The sequence below is a fragment of the Chiroxiphia lanceolata genome, chromosome 9, assembly GCF_009829145.1.
Source record: "Chiroxiphia lanceolata isolate bChiLan1 chromosome 9, bChiLan1.pri, whole genome shotgun sequence".
In the NCBI taxonomy this organism is placed as follows: Eukaryota; Metazoa; Chordata; class Aves; order Passeriformes; family Pipridae; genus Chiroxiphia; species Chiroxiphia lanceolata.
This window is the reverse complement of record NC_045645.1, coordinates 25,322,249-25,344,408: the sequence shown is the minus strand read 5'-3', so window position 1 is coordinate 25,344,408 and position 22,160 is coordinate 25,322,249. Positions and strand designations below refer to the sequence as shown.

The following is a 22,160-nucleotide window of genomic DNA, read 5'->3' as shown; positions in this document are numbered from 1 at the left end:
TATATCATGGATTCAACTGGAGAACTGCAAATCTATTATTTATGAGACTAATAGCCTCCAAAAGGTCTTTAATGCTTTTTTTCTGAATTTATTTACTAACAAAGTGTACGTCTTGGTGGAGAGATTGGTCATGTAAATTTTTCACCTACCTTCACCATTGTTGCACTTCTGTTTGGTTCATTTTGACAAACATTCAGATCACCTTGAACCTTTTTTGGGTGGTGATTTTTAATGGCATTAATAGGAGGTAGGTTATTTCATACTTTTAAACTTAAATCTGAAAACAAAACAAAACACCCATGAACAAAAACATGGTATGAACCTTAAGCTGAGAGGGGAAAAAGCAACAAGAGGAGCAAGTGTAGTGAAAACCCTGCAAATCACAACCACCTGGTTAGAGTAGTGAGTCCCGTGTAACTTAAAGAAGAACTGACTTCAGTTGCAGTGTTCAAAAAAACAAACCTGCAAGATGCTGCCCAAAGCACTAGTTAATAATTATTGCAAGCAGCTTGGAGCCAGCCCAGATTGTACAGGGCTGTTGGATCCTCTCATGGGTTTGTGCATACCACAGCGATTATTGAATGCTTTTCCAAGGTCCATTGTATGTTCTTGCTCCTGGGATTTGGTGCCTTTAGTGCTGAGCTGTGAAACTGTAACAAAGTTGTGTCCCAGCAGGTATGGTCTCGTTTCTGCTCTGTCTGAACTGGTTTGAAGTGACCTGTACAGACCTGAGTGAAATGGTTTCTTATGCTGATTGAGCTGTAGGATATACTGTATTATTACAGTTATTCATAGCGTACTGAAGTGCTGTGGAGTTGCTGCTGCTGTTCTTCAGAATCAGAGGATGTTCCAAAGCATCTCTCCTGCACCTGTGCTGATAAACTTACTAAAATTCAGGACTCACTACTGTGCTTGTAGCCCCTTGGAAAGCAGTCTTCATTCAGTTCAGAGTTGCCATGCAGAATGATACCGTGCTGACAAAAAACACTTTAGCAGGACTTCCTGCACTCTGTTCTCTTGTGTCCTTAACACAGGTGATGCTGTATTCACTCTTCCACTACTGGTCAGTCCAGCAAAGGATATTTTATGTCTGTGGATTTTGAAGACAAGGAAGAAGAACTTGAAGTAATAGTTATGAGGGAGGGATGTTTCCTTTCAACAGGCTTTTAAGCCTGTTAAACTATCTAGTCCAAGCACTGTTTTGTTCCTAGCAGATGCAGTTTGTTGTGTGGTTGCTTGACACTTCATACTTATTTTCAGTTAGGCTGCATGGAGGCAAGTCTTAAAAACCAGTTATCAGTTTGTAAATAAACCTCATTTTCCTAACATGACATGATTCTGCAGCCTTTGAAATAGGGTCTAGCTACAACATCAGAGGAACATGCATGTTACTGGAAGGCTGCCAGATGACCTCCAGGCTTTTAGTCATGGTGAGGAGGATTGTTAGCCCTTGGGGCAAGAAATGTTACAAGTATTTAATTTACAGTGCCAGTTTGGAATATTCCCTAGATGCTCCTCCAGTGCAAGTGAGAGTAACAGTCCTGTTACTACTCTTGAGTTCAGCAGTAGATTGGCAGTATCTGCATTTCTCAAACCTGCCCACGTTCTGCTCTCATTTCATCACAGACCCACACATTTGAATGTGTATTTTTACCAGTAATCAGAATATGTCTGAGTTCTACTGAGCCATCTCTCTCGATTAACTACAAGTAACAGACTTAACAACTGTAGCGTGTTTTTGGCTGAAACATTTTGTTAATTGCTTGTTTTAGTTGCTTGGGTGAGTGAGCTAGCCTATTAAATCTTCCAGTAGTTTTAAATAACAACTTCATTTTTGAAAGGTATTTTCTATTAGCTGAGGCAACCAAATTATTTTCTTGGCAGTCAGAATACAACATACGTACCAAAGCAAAAACTATTAGGAAGGGGATCAGAAAACTGGTTGGTGTGTCAGGCTGTTAGTTGTCATGAGCGTTTCTGTGTTCTGCTCAGAAGTTTTTCCTCCCTTACATCTTCGAAGGCAGTTTTATCCTGGTCTGTAGAGAAAAGGCATCACTAACTTTGATTTGTTGATTACCTGCCATTGGGGAATTGTATGGTAGATGTGCTCCTTTGTTCCTCTTTTCCATTTGTTTGAAGGTTCTCTTAGTCATAGATCAGATCCTTAAGAAAATGGTATTTGAATTCTTTCTGTCTCTATAATGGCAAATGAGAGAGGCTGATATTTGAATACACTTATTTTGGAAGAATTACCATAATGCTTTGTTTTGCCATAATGTCCTTTCTCTGCTGGTACTGAGGGGACAGACCAGCATCTGCCCATGCTGTAGACAGAGTTCTTCGATCATGTAATGAATTGTTGCTTGTGTTTTGAGCCTTGCTGTCTTTCTGCCCCTGTGGTTGCCATCACCACTGGAGGTAATATCCCCTCTTTTCATGGAAGTGAATATTGCACTCCACAGCTCGGTGGATTTTGTCATGGTGGCCACCTTGGTATATCTGACTGAAGGGGAATGAGAATATTGCTGAAATCTCATGTCTCTGAAACTTAATGCCATTTTCAGCAGGAATAGCAGTTACACTCTGAATGCCCTCACTGAAGCTCCCATAGATCCGAGCAGGAACAGTCAGCAGGAAGTGAATGCACAGCCCACAACTCTGATAACGCTGGCCTGATATCTGCCTCAGAACACTCTGTGTGCCCTGTGGATGGAGACTGCAGATGTGCATGCAGTCTGTCTGCAAGAGCTTTGACTTGGCTACCTGGCTTCCAGGAATCCTCAATAAGTGACCAGGGCCCTTCTTTTCTAGTTAGGAAAGGTTTCCATAGGGTAAACAAGTATTTCCAGGGAGTGTTGTCATATGGTGCCTTAACTGGCACACATCTATTTTACTGACTGCTAGAACATTGGGCCTCAACAAGATTAACACACTGAAACAGGCATAGAAAGAAATCATTTCAGCATGAATTGATGTACCCTTGTGTTCTGGTAAAATGAAATTTGTTGTTTTTCCCATTCGTGGAGTCACTTAATAAGTGGGAGAGACTGGAGATGGCATGAGGATGGTAAAAAGCATCAGTGTAAGAGATGACAATGACTCTAGTCTGGAAATAAGGCTTGTATAAATAGGAATATTCTAGTCTAATTAAAATGGGATCAGTCACTGCTACAGGGCTGGGTACAGTATCTCTTCTGTCATTTGTTTTTATATAACTTCTAGTCAATCCTTGGATCCTTGGCTATTGATAAAGGTCCTGCAAACAGGCTGTGACTTTAATCAGTGTGAGTGGCTTTTATGTGATACATCATCTCTTAGAAGATACATGTTTCTAAGCATATCTAATGTGCTATCTGTTTATCTAAAATTTTTCCTTTTCATTTCCCACTTTTGCAATGCCCTTTTAATTTTATTGCCTGGCTAACATGTGAGAAGTGAACTCAGGGTAGTGGTTTAAATATTTTGCAAGAAAGAATACTCTTGTAACTAAAACACAAGATGAAAAGTTAAAAACTATGATTTGGTTTCTGATTTTACTGTTTATCTTGTTGTTAAACTCACTGTAAAGAGACACTGTCAACATAAAATCAGACTTCAGTCTGCAATTTTGTTATCTGTTAAATGTAAACAAAACTTTACCATAATGAAAAAGCTAAGGAAAAAATATGATGGGTTTTGACATTGTGTATATGACAGCATTTTGAAAAGTAGCAATTCCTGTCCTGAATCAGATCAGTATGTTTGTCAAAGCAGCAAATGCCAGATGCTCAAGAGGAACTAAATCTAATAGACTGCTGCAGCCCCCACAGCAGACGGCTGGGCAGCATTTGGATCACGCCCTGGCTTTATGAAACTTTATTTTCTTTGCATGGGTTCCTTTTCCTTTTCTGATGCAGCTGGGGACATCCATAGGAAAGGATTCTTGGAATCACACTGAATTCTTCGTCTGGAGGATGCTTGGCATCAGTGGAGGTCATAGCTTAAGTATGTGCTTTGTTTAAAGAAACTTCTGTTTATCAGCTTTCACAGAGGAAATGCAACAGTCAGTGACTTGTTAGATTTCATCTTCTGTTTATGTTGGAGAAAACAATATTCACAAACATAGGAAATTAATGTTAAAGCTACAGAGTGGTGGTTGGGTGCTTAGAGGAACAGGTAGAACCTTATACTACTGAATATGGTATTGGTTTGTTTGTTTTAGATTAAAACATCAAATTAATGTCTCTGATTGCAGACTCTCTCACCCATAAAATACTGTGCATCTTCCCTTTAAGATTTCAATTTAGTAGTTAATGTTTATAGAGAGTGCAGAGGTCCATTATGAAATGCATGAAGGAAAAAAAATCAATATTGCCTAAACCCATGCTCCACAAGGGGTTAAAAATACTGCACATTTTTGGTAATGTTAGAAGCCCTGATGGGTGGAGTAGGCAATGGGCGTTTCAGTGTAGATGGTTTGCTAACCCTTTGCTGTGTAGCTGAAATACAGACTGAGACAGTGGCCAGCAAGACAGTGGATTCTTGGGAAGCTGTGTTTCGTTAAGCCTATTTTTAAAACCCTTTTCTGCAAGAGAAGTTTAGTGTTTGCTGCTGCAGGAGGAGCAAGGATTTTAACCGTTTTTTAATCACTAGCTTTTCCTGGTAAATACTGTAGAAAAAGCATGGCAAGAACAGCTTTAAAGAGTTATGAAAACTCATTAGCAACCAGTTACCAAAATATCTGTTTCTACGTACTCTACGCAACTTAGAATAATGAAATTAAATGAAAGGTGGTTTTTACATCTGGTTTTGAATCTGGAAATAAGTTGATACAGGCAGAGATTCACTGGACAGTTTAATTACTGTAATAAATTTGCAGTAAACCCCATGAAAATAATATTTTCTTTTTTTCCTGTGAAGATGGATACATCCTTACATAAAGAGAAGCTTGCTTCCTCCTTTGTCTCATTGTTGACAACTATAAATTTTCAGTTAGATCTTTGTAATGGCTAACTACACATCAGAAATCCCATCTGTATGAAATACTGTGGAAAGTGTGAGCATCCACAGAGGTGGTCAATAAGGTATGCTGCTAACAGCAGAAAGTCTAGGCAGAAATGTCTTTTTATTATGCTTTTCAAAAATAGCCTCTGAAGATTCCACACGGGTGCTTTGTGGGAGGGCATTCCACACTGCGGGAGCAGAACGAGTGCCTTTAGGCATCTGAGGTCAAAATGTGGGCAAAGACTTCAGACATTTATAGTTGTATTTCTCCCCGCTTACAAAAAAAATTACTCAACAGTTTAAGGATAGTTTGTATAGCAAGCTTAATTTGGGGATAACCAACACTTTATTGGAACAAGTTACAAGAAGCTTAGACTTCTAAGTTTTTCATTAATTCCAGAATGACCTTCTTTGCTGTGTACAATGCACAAGTTGCTGTAACCTTCATGTGAGACATGTGAAATGATGCTTTTCTGCAAATGATTTGCCACTGAGATGATGGACCAACACCCATCTCTGCCAAATGGAAAGTTGAGTAGCTACTCCTGGGCTAGGCTGGTACCCAGCCAGGAGGGCATAAAGTAAGGCACGGTGCTTGATTTCCCAGAGTCTTGAGCCTTTATTTTTGGAGCAGACCCAGATGTTGACGTCTTCAGTGGAAGGTAAAGGTGCCTCTGTGGATGGAGTCTCCTGCTCAGCTGGACTTGCTTCTGTTCTCTGGGTTTAGTTTGTACTTGCAGCTCGTTCCGTAGAGTGGCAGTTCTCATGCTGGGTAAGCACAAGATGCTGTTGCCTTCCAGCCCCACATGGATAAGAAGTTGCCACTGATTCCTAGTAAAATGAGTTGTTTAGTTCTGTGCTTAGAGCCCTTGTCTCGTGTCCCCATCTCAAACACCTCTGCCAAGCTGTGTCTAACACACCACCCCGAGCACCTCCCTGAGGAACATGGCGTGGCAGCTGGGACTTTGCAAAAGCAGTTCTGGAGAGAAGGAGCTGATGGATGCAGGCTGAGAGCATGCAAAATTGTCTGCACTGGGGTAAAGCAGAGGGGAAAAGAGAATATGCTTAAAATACAAAAGCATTTGAGAATCTCAGGCTGTGTTTTCAGTGAAGATTGCGTGTCTTCTCATACAGCAAAGATAAGAGTTGCAGTGTAAATAGCAGAGTAAGAGAGGGGCTTAGTTCCAAGGAGCTCTTGTGCTTTTCAAGTCGAGTTTGCTGTTTTGTTCTTTCTATGTAATTTAGATAAGAGGCTTACACACATCAGTTGCATAATTTTTACTCATGCCTTTAAGATATTGATTCAAAACCGAGGCACTTGAGAGAGCTGAGAGAATGGGGTGGGGGCTTAGCCAAACTTTGCAGTTAATACTAATGCTTAATTTTTTTTAACTGAATTTTATTTTCCTAATATCTAACCTTAATCATTTTTACTGCTTCTTAGACATTTTAGTGAAGAGTAATGTAGAAGAAGAATTGAACACTGGAGCTTTCTCAACACTGCCTATTGATGTGTTTCCCCCTCAACCAAGCAGTGGGTCGGTTTTTTCCATAGTGTCTCTCTTAGTTAAAACATCTCATTATCATGAAGTCCTATACCATGAATCTCTATAGAGATCAATGAAAGTCCTGGTGGTGGTGATGTACATGTTCTTTGTTCCTCATTTGCCTTTGGGAACATTCTGTTGGCCTGTGTTCTGTGAACGTCTGTGTTGTGCCAACCCCACACCAGTACATGTGCTTTTGATATGGAAGATGACGCTTCTCCAATTATTTTCTGTCTGACTTCCTAAACAAGAATATAAAGATATGTCAGCTTTCCAGATGAATTATTCCATCAGATCTCTGTTAGAGGAATTAAGTAATAATTTTGATTCTGTATTAGAAATTTCTAGTTTTTCCTGCTTATTTTGTGTGCTATTAGCAAGTCAGTCCACAGATACTTTAGATATCTGTGCAGCAGTTTCTTCCATAACCTTTTCCTAACTTTATTCCCACCTCTACTGCCTCTTCCTCCAGGTCACCATGTGTTACTCTTATCAGTAAGTCTTTTTACTTTCTCATTTTCATCTTTGAAATACTCTGCACTACTTTAAAGTTGTCCTCAATAGATTCTTCTCCACTCCAGCCTCACTTACCCTTTAGGATGTGGATGGACAGGGAACAAGTGTTGTGATTCTGTAGTTAAGAGCTCTTTTTGAGCGAGTCCAGAGGATGCCATGAAGATGCTCAGAGGGTTGGAGCACCTCTCCTGTGAGAACAGGCTGAGAGAGTTGAGATTGTTCAAACTGGAGAAAAGAAGGCTCCAGGGAGACCTTAGAGCCCATTCCAGTACCTAAAAAGGGCTGCAGAGGTACTTTTTACAAGGGCATGGAGTGACAGGATGAGGGGGAGAGGTTTCAAACTGAAAGGAGGTAGGTTTAGATTGCATGTTAGGAAGAAATTCTTTGCTCTGAGAGTGGTGAGGTCCTGGTACAGGTTGCCCAGAGAAGCTCTGGATGCCCCATCCCTGGAAGTGTCCAAGGCCAGGTTGGATGGGGCTTTGAGCAACCTGGTCTAGAGGAAGGTGTCCCTGCCCATGGAAGGGGGGTTGGAACTGATGAGCTTTAAATTCCTTCCAATCCAAACTGTTCTATGATAGATTTTTTTCTTTGGAAGAAGTGCTGTTTCGGGGGGTGGGAGCGGGAGTGTGTGTGAAGGCAGTGAGGATTTTCTTAAACTGCAGAGTAAGCTGAGCACTTGTAGCCTAATTTAAATTAATTAGAAATGTGTTCTTTTGAAACTCAGTACCTGACATGAGTCAATTTTTGTGCTGAATGATCCAAATAATGAAATTATGAAGGTCTTTCTGGTAGTATTGTTCAGCTGAGAGAATTTAGAATCCAATGGTAATTAGAATATAATTATTTTAGATTAAGGGGCATATTCCTGTTATTGTATATAAAATTTTCCTCCTTATCAGTGAGGAAAGAAAAATTCCATGATATGCTTCTCTTAAAGATGATTTTATGTCCTAGTGTTCTGAAAGGATCTGGGATTTTGTTTATGCCTGCAGAAAATATCAGAGGTCACTGCATTCCCATCTTCTCTTACCTTTAAGGAGGAGGCAGTGCCAGTTCTGTAAGAGTGCAACGTACGGTGTCAGTGTCTTTACAAACAGTGACCTTCTCTGCAAAAGCACCTAGAAGTAGTTAGTGCTCTTTGTCCACAAACAATTTGTGGCCAAAGTTGTCTTTCTAGTCCTGTGGTTCCAAACTTGAAAAACGCTTCTTGCACCAAACATCTTTAGCAGGAGATGTGGGAGGTGAAGGGGCAAATGGAAGTGAATGCAACAAAAACAAGGGCACTCTGGGTTCACCTGTAAATGCTCTGTGCAGCTGCCAAATGAATTTGATTTTAAACTCTAGTTTTGTGTTCTTAGACTAAACTGTATTTTTCCCCTGTCTGAAGTAGTTTCTCCCCCTTCCCATTTCTAAAGTGCAGTTTCAGGGCAGATTGAAATGTATTTGAGGTATTCTGTTTCCTTTAGGGAATGTGAATTTCTTTTAACTGTAAATTTTAGTGCTGTAATGTATTTTATTTAAATATACATATGTTTAGCCTTGTCTATTGCCATGTAGTTTTTTCTGGGAATTACTGGTAATTATATAGTTTGGTAATGTATTAGTATAAAGCCTCATTATTTCAAGCTATGTCAGTATAATGTATTATTAGACATTTAAAACAAATTCACACTGGTAGACAATCTAGTTTTTGTAACCTTGGGAGTGTCCTCAAAGGAGCATAGAATGTTACTTCAGCAAAACAAATTAATTGAGACAATAATTAAAATATACATTTAACTTGAGTAGTGTGAATGCAAAAAATGGATTACAGAAAATCAAACTGCTGAATACGATGTTTTAATAGTTCTTGGGCAGACTCAGGATATTTTTAATGAATGTTTTATTTCATTATTTTATTTCAATACATTTGAGGCTTTTGGAGGGCAGAGGGGAACCAGCTGAAATGTTTTCTTTCTTTTATATTGTATTTTTTAAGTTGTGATGCATGGACAACTTTGCAATAAGCTGTTCTCCCTGCTTTGATCTTTGTCCTGAGAATAAAATGAGTGGAAAAAATGTTTGTCTAAAATGTGCTTTATTACTTTAGAACACGTTAAAAAATGATCTCTGATAATAGAATTAACTGTGTATGAAATGAGCTCATTGAGAGCTCGTAAGATGGTTTACACCAGTCAGGTTTAGTTGTCTGAATTCAGTTTTCAGACTCAATCCTGGAATGACTTTCTTTGTGAAAAATGATGCAGCTGGGGGTTTGATAGTTTGTTTCACTGTTATGGATTCCTTACTGAAATTCGAGTTTGTATGTATATCTGTGAGTTAGTTATCCTCTTTTTTTACTTGGATTTTTGTTGTCACCGTGCCGCTTTCACGCTGGAACCATCTCAGTATGTCAGTGTTCGAAAGCAGTTGTAACACATTTTTTCAGCAGCAGTTGCTTGTTGGTTGCAGTATCTGTAAAAGCTAATGACATTAAGGAGGAATTGGAGTATATCTTTCAAAGCACAAGTAACAAGTAATAGGAGTGTTTTGACATAGTGTTTAAAGAAAAAAAAATGGAATTTGGTTTCCTGCCCAGAACTTTGACTGACTGTCTGGGAATTCAGTGCTGTATGTCAGTGTTATGTAGAATTAGAGTAAGTGCTTTGGAGTGACTCTTTACAAATATAATAGTGTCCTGCAAGTTTAGGGCCAATGAATTCATAGCCTCCAATATCTTGAGCCAGCATTGACCAAGACGTACATTGTTGAGGAAGTGCTGTGTTTCCTAGTAAATATTTCACTTTCTTCCAGAGAAGCAGTGGTTTTTGTCTTTCCTGTCTGCAGTACAACTGTATACTATAAAAATTCAACGTTTTTGCAGGCGTTTCAACTTTCAGAGTTCAATACACCTTTTTTGTTGTCTTCTGTGTTTGCAGTAATGTCATTACCTCTTGCATTACCATTGCTTGTTAAGAGTTCTTAAACTCCTGGAGGCTTTCTAAGCCATTGTCCATTTTGTAGGTTCTTTGAAATAGCTGAGGTTAAGCACATGTAGACAGTGCTGCTGGAGAAAAACTTTACACCTTGGTTATTGAATCTTTAAAAATCTTATTTTATATCATTTCACCAACGATAGCTATCCAAGCTGCACGTTGCAGATTTTTAGAGCATGATGAAGACAGCTCTTACAGCTATTTTGATCATTGGTTGGAGGTTTTTTTCCTTAGGAAAGAGCTCCTTCCCTAATTGTGCTCTTGGGGAGTCCAACTGACAGTATCTTAACAAAGATGATTAAGTAAATGCAGGTGTTTGTCATCTTAACACAACTCCTAGTCTACACAATGGTGTATTCAATCTGTATTTTCCTCCCTAAGCAAACAGCATGAAATAAAAGAGGGTGTTAGGTATGAATCAGAGTAATACTTGATTGCAGGAATCCAGACATGGGAGAACTGGAATTCTTTAAAGATGATGTTATTTTATACAGAGGAGAAATGACATATTTTTAAATGTCATTGCAAGAAAAGACAAGGTTTGGCATTAGTCTGGATTGGAAGAGATATGAAGAAAAGTAAGAAAACAATTAAAAATTATTTTGAATTGTTAGTTAGGTTGTTATTTTGTGATAGTCAGAGAATATATCTGCAAGATTCTTTATCTGGCAGTTCCTGAAGACCTCATCCACCATGCAGAAGCAAGGGAAATGCCTCCTCCTCCCAGGTGCTGATTCTCTTGAGAGATGAGATGTGCTTGTTGCTCACAGCAATGGTGATAGAGTCTCTGGTTGACTGGGAGTTTGTTGCTGCTTTGCTGGAAATTAATCTGGCAACCAGAAGCATGACAGATGTTGTCTTCTGACTTGAGCACCCCACTCCCCCTAGTGCCCCTCACAGTGGCAGTCCAGCTTTGTTCCCAGGTCTGGGTTGTGACAGCACACGATCTGCCTCTTAGCAGAAGCCTCTGGCTGTCTCCTCCAGTGTGGGGATACTGATACTACATGACTGAAGATGTGCTGGAAGTTGGTGCTTGCCAAGTGTTTAATTTGCCTGTTTCTTAGCCATGTGCTCTTCTCTAGCTGGCTGCAAACATAGCTTTGGGTGATCTATTATGGATGTGGGCATGGTCTGCTCTGAGCCTGTGGGAGACGTGCCAGCGGTGACAAGGATGGACAGTCTCTGAGGCTTTGGTGTTATGTGTTATCCTGTCCCTGTGGTTGAGCAAGGGCACAAAGGTGAGCTTGTATGGAGCTCACAAAGGTGGTCTGTCATTAAATTAATCAAGTTCTGCCACCACGCAAAAGGGCAGTGATAACACTTGAACAGTCCGTGGTTATTTCCGTTCGAGGACGTCTCCTCGAGGGAGCTGGAGGGGCTCAGCCTGGGGAAAAGGAGGCTCAGGGGAGACCTTATCACTCTCTGTAACTCCCTGACAGGAGGTTGTAGCCAGGTGGGGATGGTCTTTTCTCCCAGGTAACAAGCAACAGGACAAGAGTAAATGGCCTCAAGTTGCATCAGGGGAAGTTTAGGTTGGATCTTAGGGAAAATTTCTTTTTTTCTTGGATGTTCTACTAACCTTTTTTTCCACGTTCCCATGCCCACGTTGGTCAGGTTCTTTTTTCTGACTTATTGTTCAGGGTTTGCTTTGATGAAATCTGCAATTCCCCATTCATCTTCCTGTGCCTACTGAGGCAGGTGATGTACATTAAGAAGCAGCTTCTGTCTTTAGTTAACAAAATAGAGACAATTTCAGGTCAGTTTGCTGAACAGCTTTGGCTATGAGCTTCAGGGACATTTCAGTCTGGGACAGCTTCATGGAAACAGTCTTCCTGATGAATATTTCTAGGGAGATTTCAATCTAATAGCTATTAATTTCCAAGGACAGAGAGTTGCAGGTTTTCCTACACATCACTGTAATTATTTTAGGATATCTTCTTAACATTCTGAGACATCTCAAAACCTTCCCTTGAAGATTTGACGGCATTAGGTCACTTAACACTTGAAGGTAATGCTCTTGATATAAAGTAGAAATAATATTTTGTGATTATGGTGTATTCAGGTTTTTTTTGTAGATTTAATATAGGAACATCCCCAGGGCTACTTATTTTATTAAAAACCCAGATATGTTGTTATGATAGAGTAAGCAGGTGGTTTTTTTGCTCTTTTCTTATAATTCAACAGTTTTCCTTTAAAGAAGTTAAGAAACTGGACATATTATGTACAGCAAGGAAGAAGATAGTTTCAGACCGTTGTTTCAGAAGTTAATGTTTTCCATGATCCGAGTATCTTGGCTTGATTTAAAAAAAATAAAAAAGAAAAAAAGCATGAAAAAAAATCTGAAGTGTACCTTTCAAAAAATACTGCTATAAAAAAAAATAAAAGGAGGGGTGGTAGGGGAGAAGTCTTGACACCAGAAGCTCTGTCACAGCAGAGTTTCTCTCAGATGTCTGGAAAAAGTCTTATACTTCTGGGATGCTTTCCAAAATATTTTCAGTGACCATTGCCACAGGCGTGAACTTCTTAATGCATTTTGCAGTAATCTGCACCACAGTAAAATTGATTACTGTCTGAAAGCTTTTCATGATAACAAGCAAGTAGGGCAGTATAAATGCCATGAATTAATTTGCCTGTGTGCATTATGTTGCATCTTCAGGAGTCTTGCAGAGACAGACGTGTTGCCTCAAGAAAATCCTACTTAATTTTTTTTTACATAATTATGTAATTGCATATTTTCTTATTTGAATTTTAGTAAAAAGGATTCTGCTTTCTCATGCGGATGTGGTGTCTCTCCAGATACTTCAGTTGGTACCCAAGGAAAGATATCTGGTGGCTTCCTGAGTCTGAGCTTTTCTAGGATTCACTTTATAGAAATTAAAATGCGTACAAAACCCAGAAGACTTTTAAGAAATGCCTTTCCAGCAGAAAACAAGGGCGCTGTACCAAAGGTGCATCTTCTCCATGTACCTAACAAGGAATTTCAGGAAGCTTATAAATGAGAGGTTCTCTTTCTATGTACAACTTAAGGGAATCCAGGAAGCTGAAAATACAGTTCAACTTACTGGTTTTTTCCATATTATCTTAGTATTCCTAATGCAAGAGATCACTAGAACTGGAGAAGTTCATCCACCCAGACCATCACCTTCTCAAGCTTGAAATCTGAGCTACATTGCCATTCAAAGAGAGTAGGTTTTAAGAACTATGGGTTTTTTCCGTAAATAAAAAAAATCCCACCACTAAAACATATGTGTGTGTGCATATACATAAGTATTTTTATACACACACATATATGTGTAATAAGCAAAATTGTAAACTGCATGAATGAAAAGCTGTACTCAACTGAAAAAAGCCAGATCTTGCAGACACTGGGGTGTCCTTGTCCCTCTGTGCCCTCTGCCAGCACAGACATCCTGCACCAAAGCCCTTCATCTTCCACTATCGCTCCCACAAACCTCTGTGGTTGTTGGATGATCTGCAGTAGGTGAAGAGGAAAAAAATAAAAACTTGAGCACCAGTAGAGAAAAACAAGCTGTCCTAAGCAGGCTTCATTGCAAGAGATAAAAAGGTCAAAGGATACTTTTTTCCCCCCTCTCTACCTTCGGATAGGCCACTAGACTCATCTAGCAGAATTTTTCCAGACTGTCACTGGTTCATCAGTCGGGGCTTTCTCTCAGTTTTAAATGCCAGCACCACTTCAGTTCAGAGGAATTGCTGGCTTCTTTCCCAGACAAGATTTCCCAAATTCAAAATGACCTTTCAAGATCCTAACTAATAGGAGCTAAACAGAGATTTCCTCTTCATCAGGCTCTTTCTCAGATTGATCCTTTTGCTGACAGCACAGACCAGTGAAAGACCAGCCCTTCACTTGTGATAATAAACACCTCTTTTGGGGAGGGGCAATCTCAGATCACATTGATTTTGTTATATATTTCAGAAACTATTACCCTTCTGTTTGATGCATTGATTATGTAAAGGCACAGGGAGTACCAGTGAAATTACTGGATTTCTTCTTTTTTTATTTATTTGATCCTGCCATTCAGGCTCTGCATGAATGCAATGGAATGTCTACTCAACCACCCCAGTTATTGAGGGAGATGAGAGATGGACAGTGGAAAAGATGTTTATCTGGGTACCTCCTGTGTAAGCACATCCCCATGGAGTTAGCTTGGTGCAGCAAGTTTGTTAGCTCCCACTCAGGGGCAAGCTTGGTGAGCACTCTGCAAGGATTCTGTGCCCTCCAGGCAAGGAGAAGGAGGAATTTGGGGCTGTCCAGCTCTGAGCAGGTGGGCTGTGGGGTTTTGCTCTGATGGGTGCTCCAGAAATGCAAACAGCAACTTCAGCTCCCTAGAAACCCTCAGTTAGAGTTAGAAACCTTTGCTGCAAAATAGTGATGTACAGGTAGCCTTTACTGATGTCCTTCTGCAAAGTCTTCAAATGTAGCAGGATAGTAAACTCCTTTCAAGAAAGACACCAGTGATCGTTTCTTGAAAGGATGAAGTATTTCAAATATGGAGTTCTGAACTCTTGTGGTTCTATTCCTGAAGAAGTTTGGGCAGGAGGAAAGTGCAGAAACAAATATAATACTGGTTCTTATGAAAGAAAAACATGAACCAGACTAAGGACTGATTTAACATTAACATCAGGTTTGGTCCCATAGTTGAATTCAGAAGAAACAGCAGAGATATAACAAGCCTCTTAAATTTTTTTAATAATATGTTGTGGGAAAAGATACTAAAAGATTGGGAAAAAATTGCAAGTGTCAGAAGTATGCATCATTACCTAGAAAAGATAGTACAAATGCAAAATAACTAAAAATAACTAAAACCTGAAATAGCTTGATTCTATCATTAGATCTTTCTTTTTTCAGCTACAGTTTCAGCTTTGATTTGTATCAGAAACCGATTATTTCAACCATGGCGAAAGATAGAGACTTTTAACACCAAAAGAATGTAAGGTTTGATATTTGTGCTCTGTGCCGTGTGCTCCGTTCTTCTGACAGTCTGGCTTATCACCCTGAGCCGCTGTCACATTTTTGTCTTGAGTTTTTCAATTTGGAGTTGACTGAGGAAGACTAAAGGGAGAGGTGCATAGATGGAAGAAACATGTTCTTCTCATCTGCAATTTATTAAGTATTCTTTTGCTGTGCTTTTCATAAAAACATTAGAATATTTATGTATTCATTGTTTTGCTGTTAAAGCAGCTCCTTCATTTTATAGACACGTTAGAGTTATGTTTTCTACAGCTGTACCCAGGAGCACATTCAGACCTCAATCCCACACTAAGTTGTCTCTAATAAAATAACTTTCGTTGTTTTTCTTCAAAATTTTGCAGTAATGTATGAGAATATCATGCTTCATTTTTCAGAGTATGCTCTAAAGCCAAATGTGGTGAAGCAGAGACCATTGTGAAGATGCTGCGTGGCTTTCTCAACTGAGAGAGAAATAGAAACTGAAATAGAAACGCAGTCAGATTCTCTTGAGTATATTTAAGGTTATATGGTTAACTCTTGGATATTGATTTAAAGGTATTGATATAAAGGTTGCTATGAGGCATCTTAAGAGTTTGCACTTTCATCAGAGTAGGCTATTTGCACTGCCAGTGAGAGCTCCTGGGTGTAAACAAGTCTGAGCCTTTCCTTTTTGGGAGTAAACAGGCACAGTCTGCTGCTATTTCCTTATACTTCCTATTATTTTTCTTCTTTCTTTAATATAGATCACTCTGGCTCAGCAGGTTCACAAGACACCACTTCTTGTGTCTCTGTAAAATGCAGGTACTGATCTGGCCATATAAAATAGTACAGTACTATAGAACATCTTTCTTTTGGGGATTATTTTCTGCCTCTGCTGCCTTAAGTGCTTTACCAAATAGATGCTTGGCTTTGGTGTTCCACCTACACATTTTAGTGCCCTGATTGCAGGATACCTTAACGATGCCCTGCCATCAGTAGCTGCTGGCAGAAACAAGGTGGAGCCAGCAGCTACTGATGGCAGGGCATCGTTAAGGTGTCCTGCAGTCAGGGCACTAAAATGCATTGTCAGGTAAGTATTAGCCCCAATTTATTAATGTGCAAACAAATACAGAGAGTAGTACAGTGCCGGTCTGGAAATCTAGTTCAGAGGCAGAAATGCCAACCTTTTTCTCTGCTGTTCCCAAGCTTTATTTCAAAACTGTCCTTCTTCACTTTATGATTTTAAAGCACTTCACTCTTTTGCCTTGTTAATGCCTCATACTAATGGCAGAGGCCTTTTGTGGATACCTACATTTGCTGTCAGTGCATGGTAAATACTCTTGGGGTTTGTACTTTCAGTACAAATGATGCAGAGAATAAATCCTACTGTGCCGACTGTTACAGTTTTTATTGGTGCCAACTATTCCAGTATGGCTTCCTCTTTCAGTTGGGAGCTTGTTTTTTTGGAGCTTGTGGTCCCCACAGTCCCCATAGACAGGTTTTGGTTGGTGTCATGACCCTCCATGTGGAAACTGGTGTTCTAAAAAGTTATGAAGTGGTGAGCAAACCAGCCCAATTCTCCTTGACGTAACTGAAAGTGTTATTAGGCCAACACGGGCTCAGACCTGCCTTTCAGAATCTGAGTATCGTGTGTTTGAATTGTCCTGCACGAACTTTCCTGCTGTTTTCTTGGGGAGTAGAGTCTGTCCTGTGGCTGGTGCTGCACTGTAGCCATCCTGAAGTGACAAATAAAAATGACAATCACCTTTGATAACTGGAAGAAGTTGAAGTAATTTAACAATTTCTTTTCTTTGAAGCAAAGTTAGCTGACATTGTGTCCAAGGTTTCTATGCTGTTCTGGCTGAACCTAAAAGTTCCAAAAGCAGAGAATAATTTTTGAAGCGGTTTCTGCCCCTGGCTGAAAATGCAATGGAGTTCATTAGCCTGGAAGTGCTGGCTGAGTCCCTGCTGGGGGAAGGGGAGCTGCTGTTGTATTTTTTGTATCCCTTGTGCCATTTTGGACTTCAGGAGTATTTATTTTTAGTACATTTAAACACTGCAGAAGGAAGGGGCAGTTGTAATATGGCATATTTACATCATGCTGTCAGTTCCTGGCAGCTTACTTGCCTGTCAGAGAACAGAACTAGTCCATTAAGGATGTGAGTGCTACTTAGGCCCAGGAGTGGTGAAAACATCGTCTCCAGGGTAGGAAGGCTCCCCAGGCCAGCAGGTTAGTTTGTTTTTCTAAGGTGGAGTACGGGGAATTTTTTTTCATGTCACAGGAACAGGAATGGGCCATGCTCCCTCCCACTTTTTCCTTCTTCTCCTCTACTCTGGAAAAAGAGAGGCAAAGTCTCTACGTGGGATCAGCATGTGCTGGTTTTTCCCCTCATGTCACGCTGAAGTTCTCTGCCCCATTATAAAAATAAAAATCTATAAATAAAAAAGAACAAATGCTGAGTGGGACAAACTGGACCCACAGTTATGTGCATGTAGTCACTCATAGAAGTGTGCCTAGCCCCATTCCTTCCAGGCTTCATGCATTCCCTGTTTCTTACCCTGTCAGCCTCTTAGGAGGGGAAACATGCACAGATAGTCCTGACTGAAGCTTTTTTTGCCCTACCACAACATAATATTAATTGAGCTTAGGCTGAAATGTTGTTGGGCTCATCTGCTGTTGAATTAGCTCGTTCTCCATTTACTTATATTTTCCCCCATTTGGGGTGAGGGGAGGGGTGCAAAAAAATTGCAATGAGTTTTGCTGCCACGCTTTAATGTCACAGTAATACCTTTCTCCTGGAATTAGGCAGTATTTAGCTCTGATCTCTCATATGTGACATGCTGTCTCTGTTTGCCTCCAGCACAGGCACCCTATGATTTCCCTTTCTTGGAAACTGCCCTGTCTCAGCATGTGGGTAGGAGGCCATGTAAATAAATACCAACCACTTCTTAGCCTTCAGTAGGCATTTCCTTTTTCCTGGTGGCTGCAGAAGAAACACTTTCTCACAGTTTGGCATCAAACATTTATATAACTTTCTTGCTTGTGGAACTTTTGTTTAGACAATCAGATTCTTGGTATAGTTTTTTCATCAGTTTCTATTTTTATTCATCTGTGATTGCTTGGTTTGCCAGTAAATAATGTCTGTCAGAACAAACACTTCATCAGAAACTTCTTGAATTTTTTGTAATTGAATAGTAAATCATTATAAGCATATTCTGTGATACCAAAAGATAAGTTTTAAAGCAAAAAATTAAGCTTATCTAGATTTTTTTTTTCTTAGTTATGATGGAATAAATCAGCCCAAATGGAATATTTCTGACGAAAAAGTACTTTTTGTATGTAACTTCTCTTAAATTTTTGAAATAGAATACAGTAACTTACATTGTCATGCAGTCCAGTTTTCAACTGAAAAAACATATTTGCTTATAATACAAAGTTTAATATATGAATTTATATACTAGAATATTTTTCAAGTGTTTTGTCACTTTGTCAAGGCAGCAAAACTAAAATACTGTCAACATTATTTAGGACATAAGTTAATAACAGCAAAATCATGTCAATAAAAATCAGTATTAGAAGGCAGTGTACTTCTAATTTTCATACATAAATATCTGATCTGCAAGTTCTTTATTTAGCGTCTTTTGCTATTATTTATTTTTTATTGGTAAGTTATGAGTTTACTTTGCTTAGTTTTATTTATCTCGGTGGTAATACTCACTGAATGGATGACAGTGCAGTGTCCTTTCAGGGACAGCCCCCAAGCTTCAGAGAGCATATATTCCCTGGAAGTAGAATATAGATATGAACTGTGATAAACAGATGTAGAGTGGCACAGAACTAGACTCCTTCATGGCAGTTGTTGTTAGATGAGAGGGTGAGGAATATACGTATGTGTGAGCTTTTGTGAGTAATAATTTCTAGGATGGCTAAGCCAGAAGTAGTTCGAAAATCCATCAGATACTTTTTGTGTTATATACTGAATTTGATAACTTTTGGATTCAGAAAACAAGACAGTAGAAGCCATGCTTTTCCAGAAGGCTTTTGAAATATGCTTTTTCCTCTACTGAGGCCTGGTATGAGGCTGTCTAGGAAAGTGAGCTGTTATTGGACATGTCACTGTATTTTTATAGTTTCACTCTTAAGGCCTTTCTCATCCAGTTTAGTTTTGCAATCTGCTGAAGCTTTGCCAAGTTGAATTGCATCTGCCCTCCCAGAACACACAGCCTAGAGAGGCCTCCTTCCAGTTCTGTGCCCTGGAAGTGACTCCAGTGTATTTCTTCTGGGAAACATGTATTGAGACGAACTAATCCTAGTTTGGATTGTCCCTTTGTCCTGTTTTGTGGCAGACAATAAACAGTAATCCCATGCATAGTTCTTACTTGAGCCAAGCCCCAAAAGGGATATCCCAGTGCAGAATACTCCAGCAAGGGCAGTGGTGCTGGACTTTACAGCTGGCTCTGCTGGTGGCTGGGAGGGACGAGTCTGCATTGCTTCACGATGGCAGATAAGGGACTGTAAAGGAATCCAAACGTCTCCAGCTTTGGTGAGTTATTGAAATTCTGTAGAGCCATTTGGTAGCCAAATTCACGGGAACCCCATTTAGTATCCACAGCACAAATTCCAGGGCATAAATCCTCTCCCCACTCCATGGCTGCCACGGTAATGGCACCAGCCTTAACAGTACCTTAGTGACTTTTAAAAGCTGTTAAACTGTACCCTTGTCTGCAACAGACCAGAATGAGGGTAGTGAGAGTGCAAATGTCACCCCTCTTGTCTTTGGATCGCTTCTATTTAGCATCCAGGTGTGTTGGCAAAGCAAAATGGAGGAGTTTGCTTTGGTTTATCCATCAGTGCAAGGACATCAAGGAAGTTTACCATAATGGAAACAGCTAATAATCTGAGGGCTTTTTTGTTCTTACATGATTCATTAGCTCAGGAGTGTTACTAGTCCTTAATTGGGAGTGACAGGAAGGAAGGAACTTAGAAAAGGTGAAATTACAGTGATTGTGCTGTAAATGAGGGTTGTGATGAAACTGCCCAAGGAGTTGGCTACAGCAGGAGTTAGTAGATCGTTCCTATTTGGAGAAATAAGATGGTTAGATTAGGGTCTGATCTTGTTTGTAGATTATACATATAAAACCTTGATAATAGTATGATTTTGATTGATTTGTATGGGTTTTGTATTTTTCAGTGGAGGAATGAAAATTTACTGGTTGGCTCATCAAATGCCACTGTAAATAATTAATAAGAGTAATTCAAAGTAGAGATTGATTTTATGTTACTGGTTACTCCAGTTGCTATGCAGGCATGATAGAAGAGTTTTTTATTGATCAGACACATTTTAGTAAAATCTGACCCTTTCCTTTTTAGAATTCGGAGGAATGAAGAATAATAAATGTAGATGCTTATGTGTTTGATGTGGAATTTTTGTAATAAGAAATGTTTTAAAAGGGCCAGTGAAAAAATAGAACTGAAATTAAGGTTTCATTTCTCTTGCAGGTATGTCTATGAAAGATAAGCAGATATTTAAATTTTGGGTATTTTCTTATAATAGCAAATGTACCAAGGTCATTACCAATTAAACAGAGCTTGCTGAGATCAGGCTTTTTTGAGACTTCTCACATATTGTTGTTTTAATCTATTCTTTTCTAGGAGAAAGAGAAGAAATATATGCTTCCTTTGGACAACTTGAAAGTGCGAGATGTTGAAAAGAGCTTCATGTCGAGCAAACATATCTTTGCATTGTTTAACACGGAGCAGAGGTAAGAAAATGTGCTATTCTGGAGACACTTCTATGAAATTATTATCTAGTTGAGCATTTTAATAACTATAAGAGCAGTTCTGGTATTTCCACCATGTTGAATACATCTCAATATTCCTGATTTATCTGCTTCTTTGCTGTTGCATAACCATGGGATGAAAGGTTAGTGTCCTCCCAGCCACTCGTGGGGGGAAACAAGTCCATGATGAGTCATGTCATTCTTCCGTATGGCTGAATAATCATCTCCTGATCCTATTTTTGTTTTCTTTGGCAATCACCTAGGCTTACCAAAACATTCATGACTTCTGTACCTTGTGACCAGATTCAGCTGGAGTAAATCACAAAAGCATCATTGCTTTTCACTTTCTCCAGTGGAAAATCTTGCCTGTCTTTAATCTGGGGAGTCACTTGATTGTTTGTTTGGGTTTAAACACTGCTGAATGAGATTTCTCCACTTCTCCAATTAATAGAATCTTTGGTTTTGTAGTTTTTGCCCTGCACTTTTGCTTTCAGACTCCATCCTCTGATTTTTGTAGTGCGGGTGCCCTGTGGGAGCCTGCTCCTCATGCACAGCCAATTCAGATTGCTGTGCACAAATAAGGCAAGGAAATGTGACAAAAGACGTGCAAGTGAGCTGTAAATTTTTTTGTTTTACTGAGGAGGAGAGTTGCATGTATAGCTGTATCAGTGGAATTGCATTTTAGCAGATAAGGGACATTTTTGCTAAGTTCTTTTTCGGGAAAATAGGTAAAGTGAAATGTAGGGGTAGTATGGATAGATGTCTTTGTTTTCCTCTTCTCTTCTGCTGTGTCCCTTCACACCTGCTTCTCCCTCACATCACTAAAGCTTGGCAATACCTTCAGGTGTTCAAGATGATGAGGGCTAGATGTCCCTGCAGAGCCAGCTGTTGTTGCTCCTGAACTGGCTAGAAATAGTGGCCAGAACTTGCAGAAGCAAGAAATGCCCCTCCCTCCTGCAAAGCAAAAGCAAAGCACGAGGCTTCTGGGCTGTTAGGTTTCTGCTGGCCACAGAAACGTGAGGGTGCAATGTGAGTCTGGCTTTGAACTACCCATGGAGGCGCTGCCTGTGTCTGCTGACACCTCAGCCAGCCTGGATGGGGACATGGTCTGCTGGGAGATGCCCTTTGAAAGTATGTCACACACATACTAGCTGGGAATAAGATTTCAAACACTCGACCACTTGCATTTCTGAAGCACAGAAAAAAGCTCTGAAAAACTTGTTATGTTTTTAAAAAACATACATGATTTTCAGATGCCAGAAATGCATGTGATTCTGATTCTGCTGTAGATACATGTGAATCACCCTGGTGTTGCAGACACATTAGTCAAGAAAGGTAACTGCCCCCGTGGCCTGATATCAGCTGTACATATTAAGTTCCTTCCATGAGAAATTTGTTAATTTTAGTTCA

The 22,160-nt window shown here is 39.7% G+C and overlaps 1 protein-coding gene across 11 annotated transcripts in view; it reads left to right on the top strand.

The window, feature by feature from the left end:
- The window catches only part of DNM3 (dynamin 3), a 170,264-nt gene that overhangs the window by 82,835 nt on the left and 65,269 nt on the right, over nt 1–22,160 (top strand). For all 11 annotated transcript variants that reach the window (XR_004358574.1, XM_032696593.1, XM_032696591.1 and 8 more), the window contains one exon: nt 20,623–20,732. Coding sequence is in view for 10 of the 11 variants with exons in the window: in XM_032696593.1 (XP_032552484.1) it covers nt 20,623–20,732 (110 nt within the window). In the remaining variant the exon portion in view is untranslated. The remainder of the gene's footprint in view (nt 1–20,622; nt 20,733–22,160) is intronic.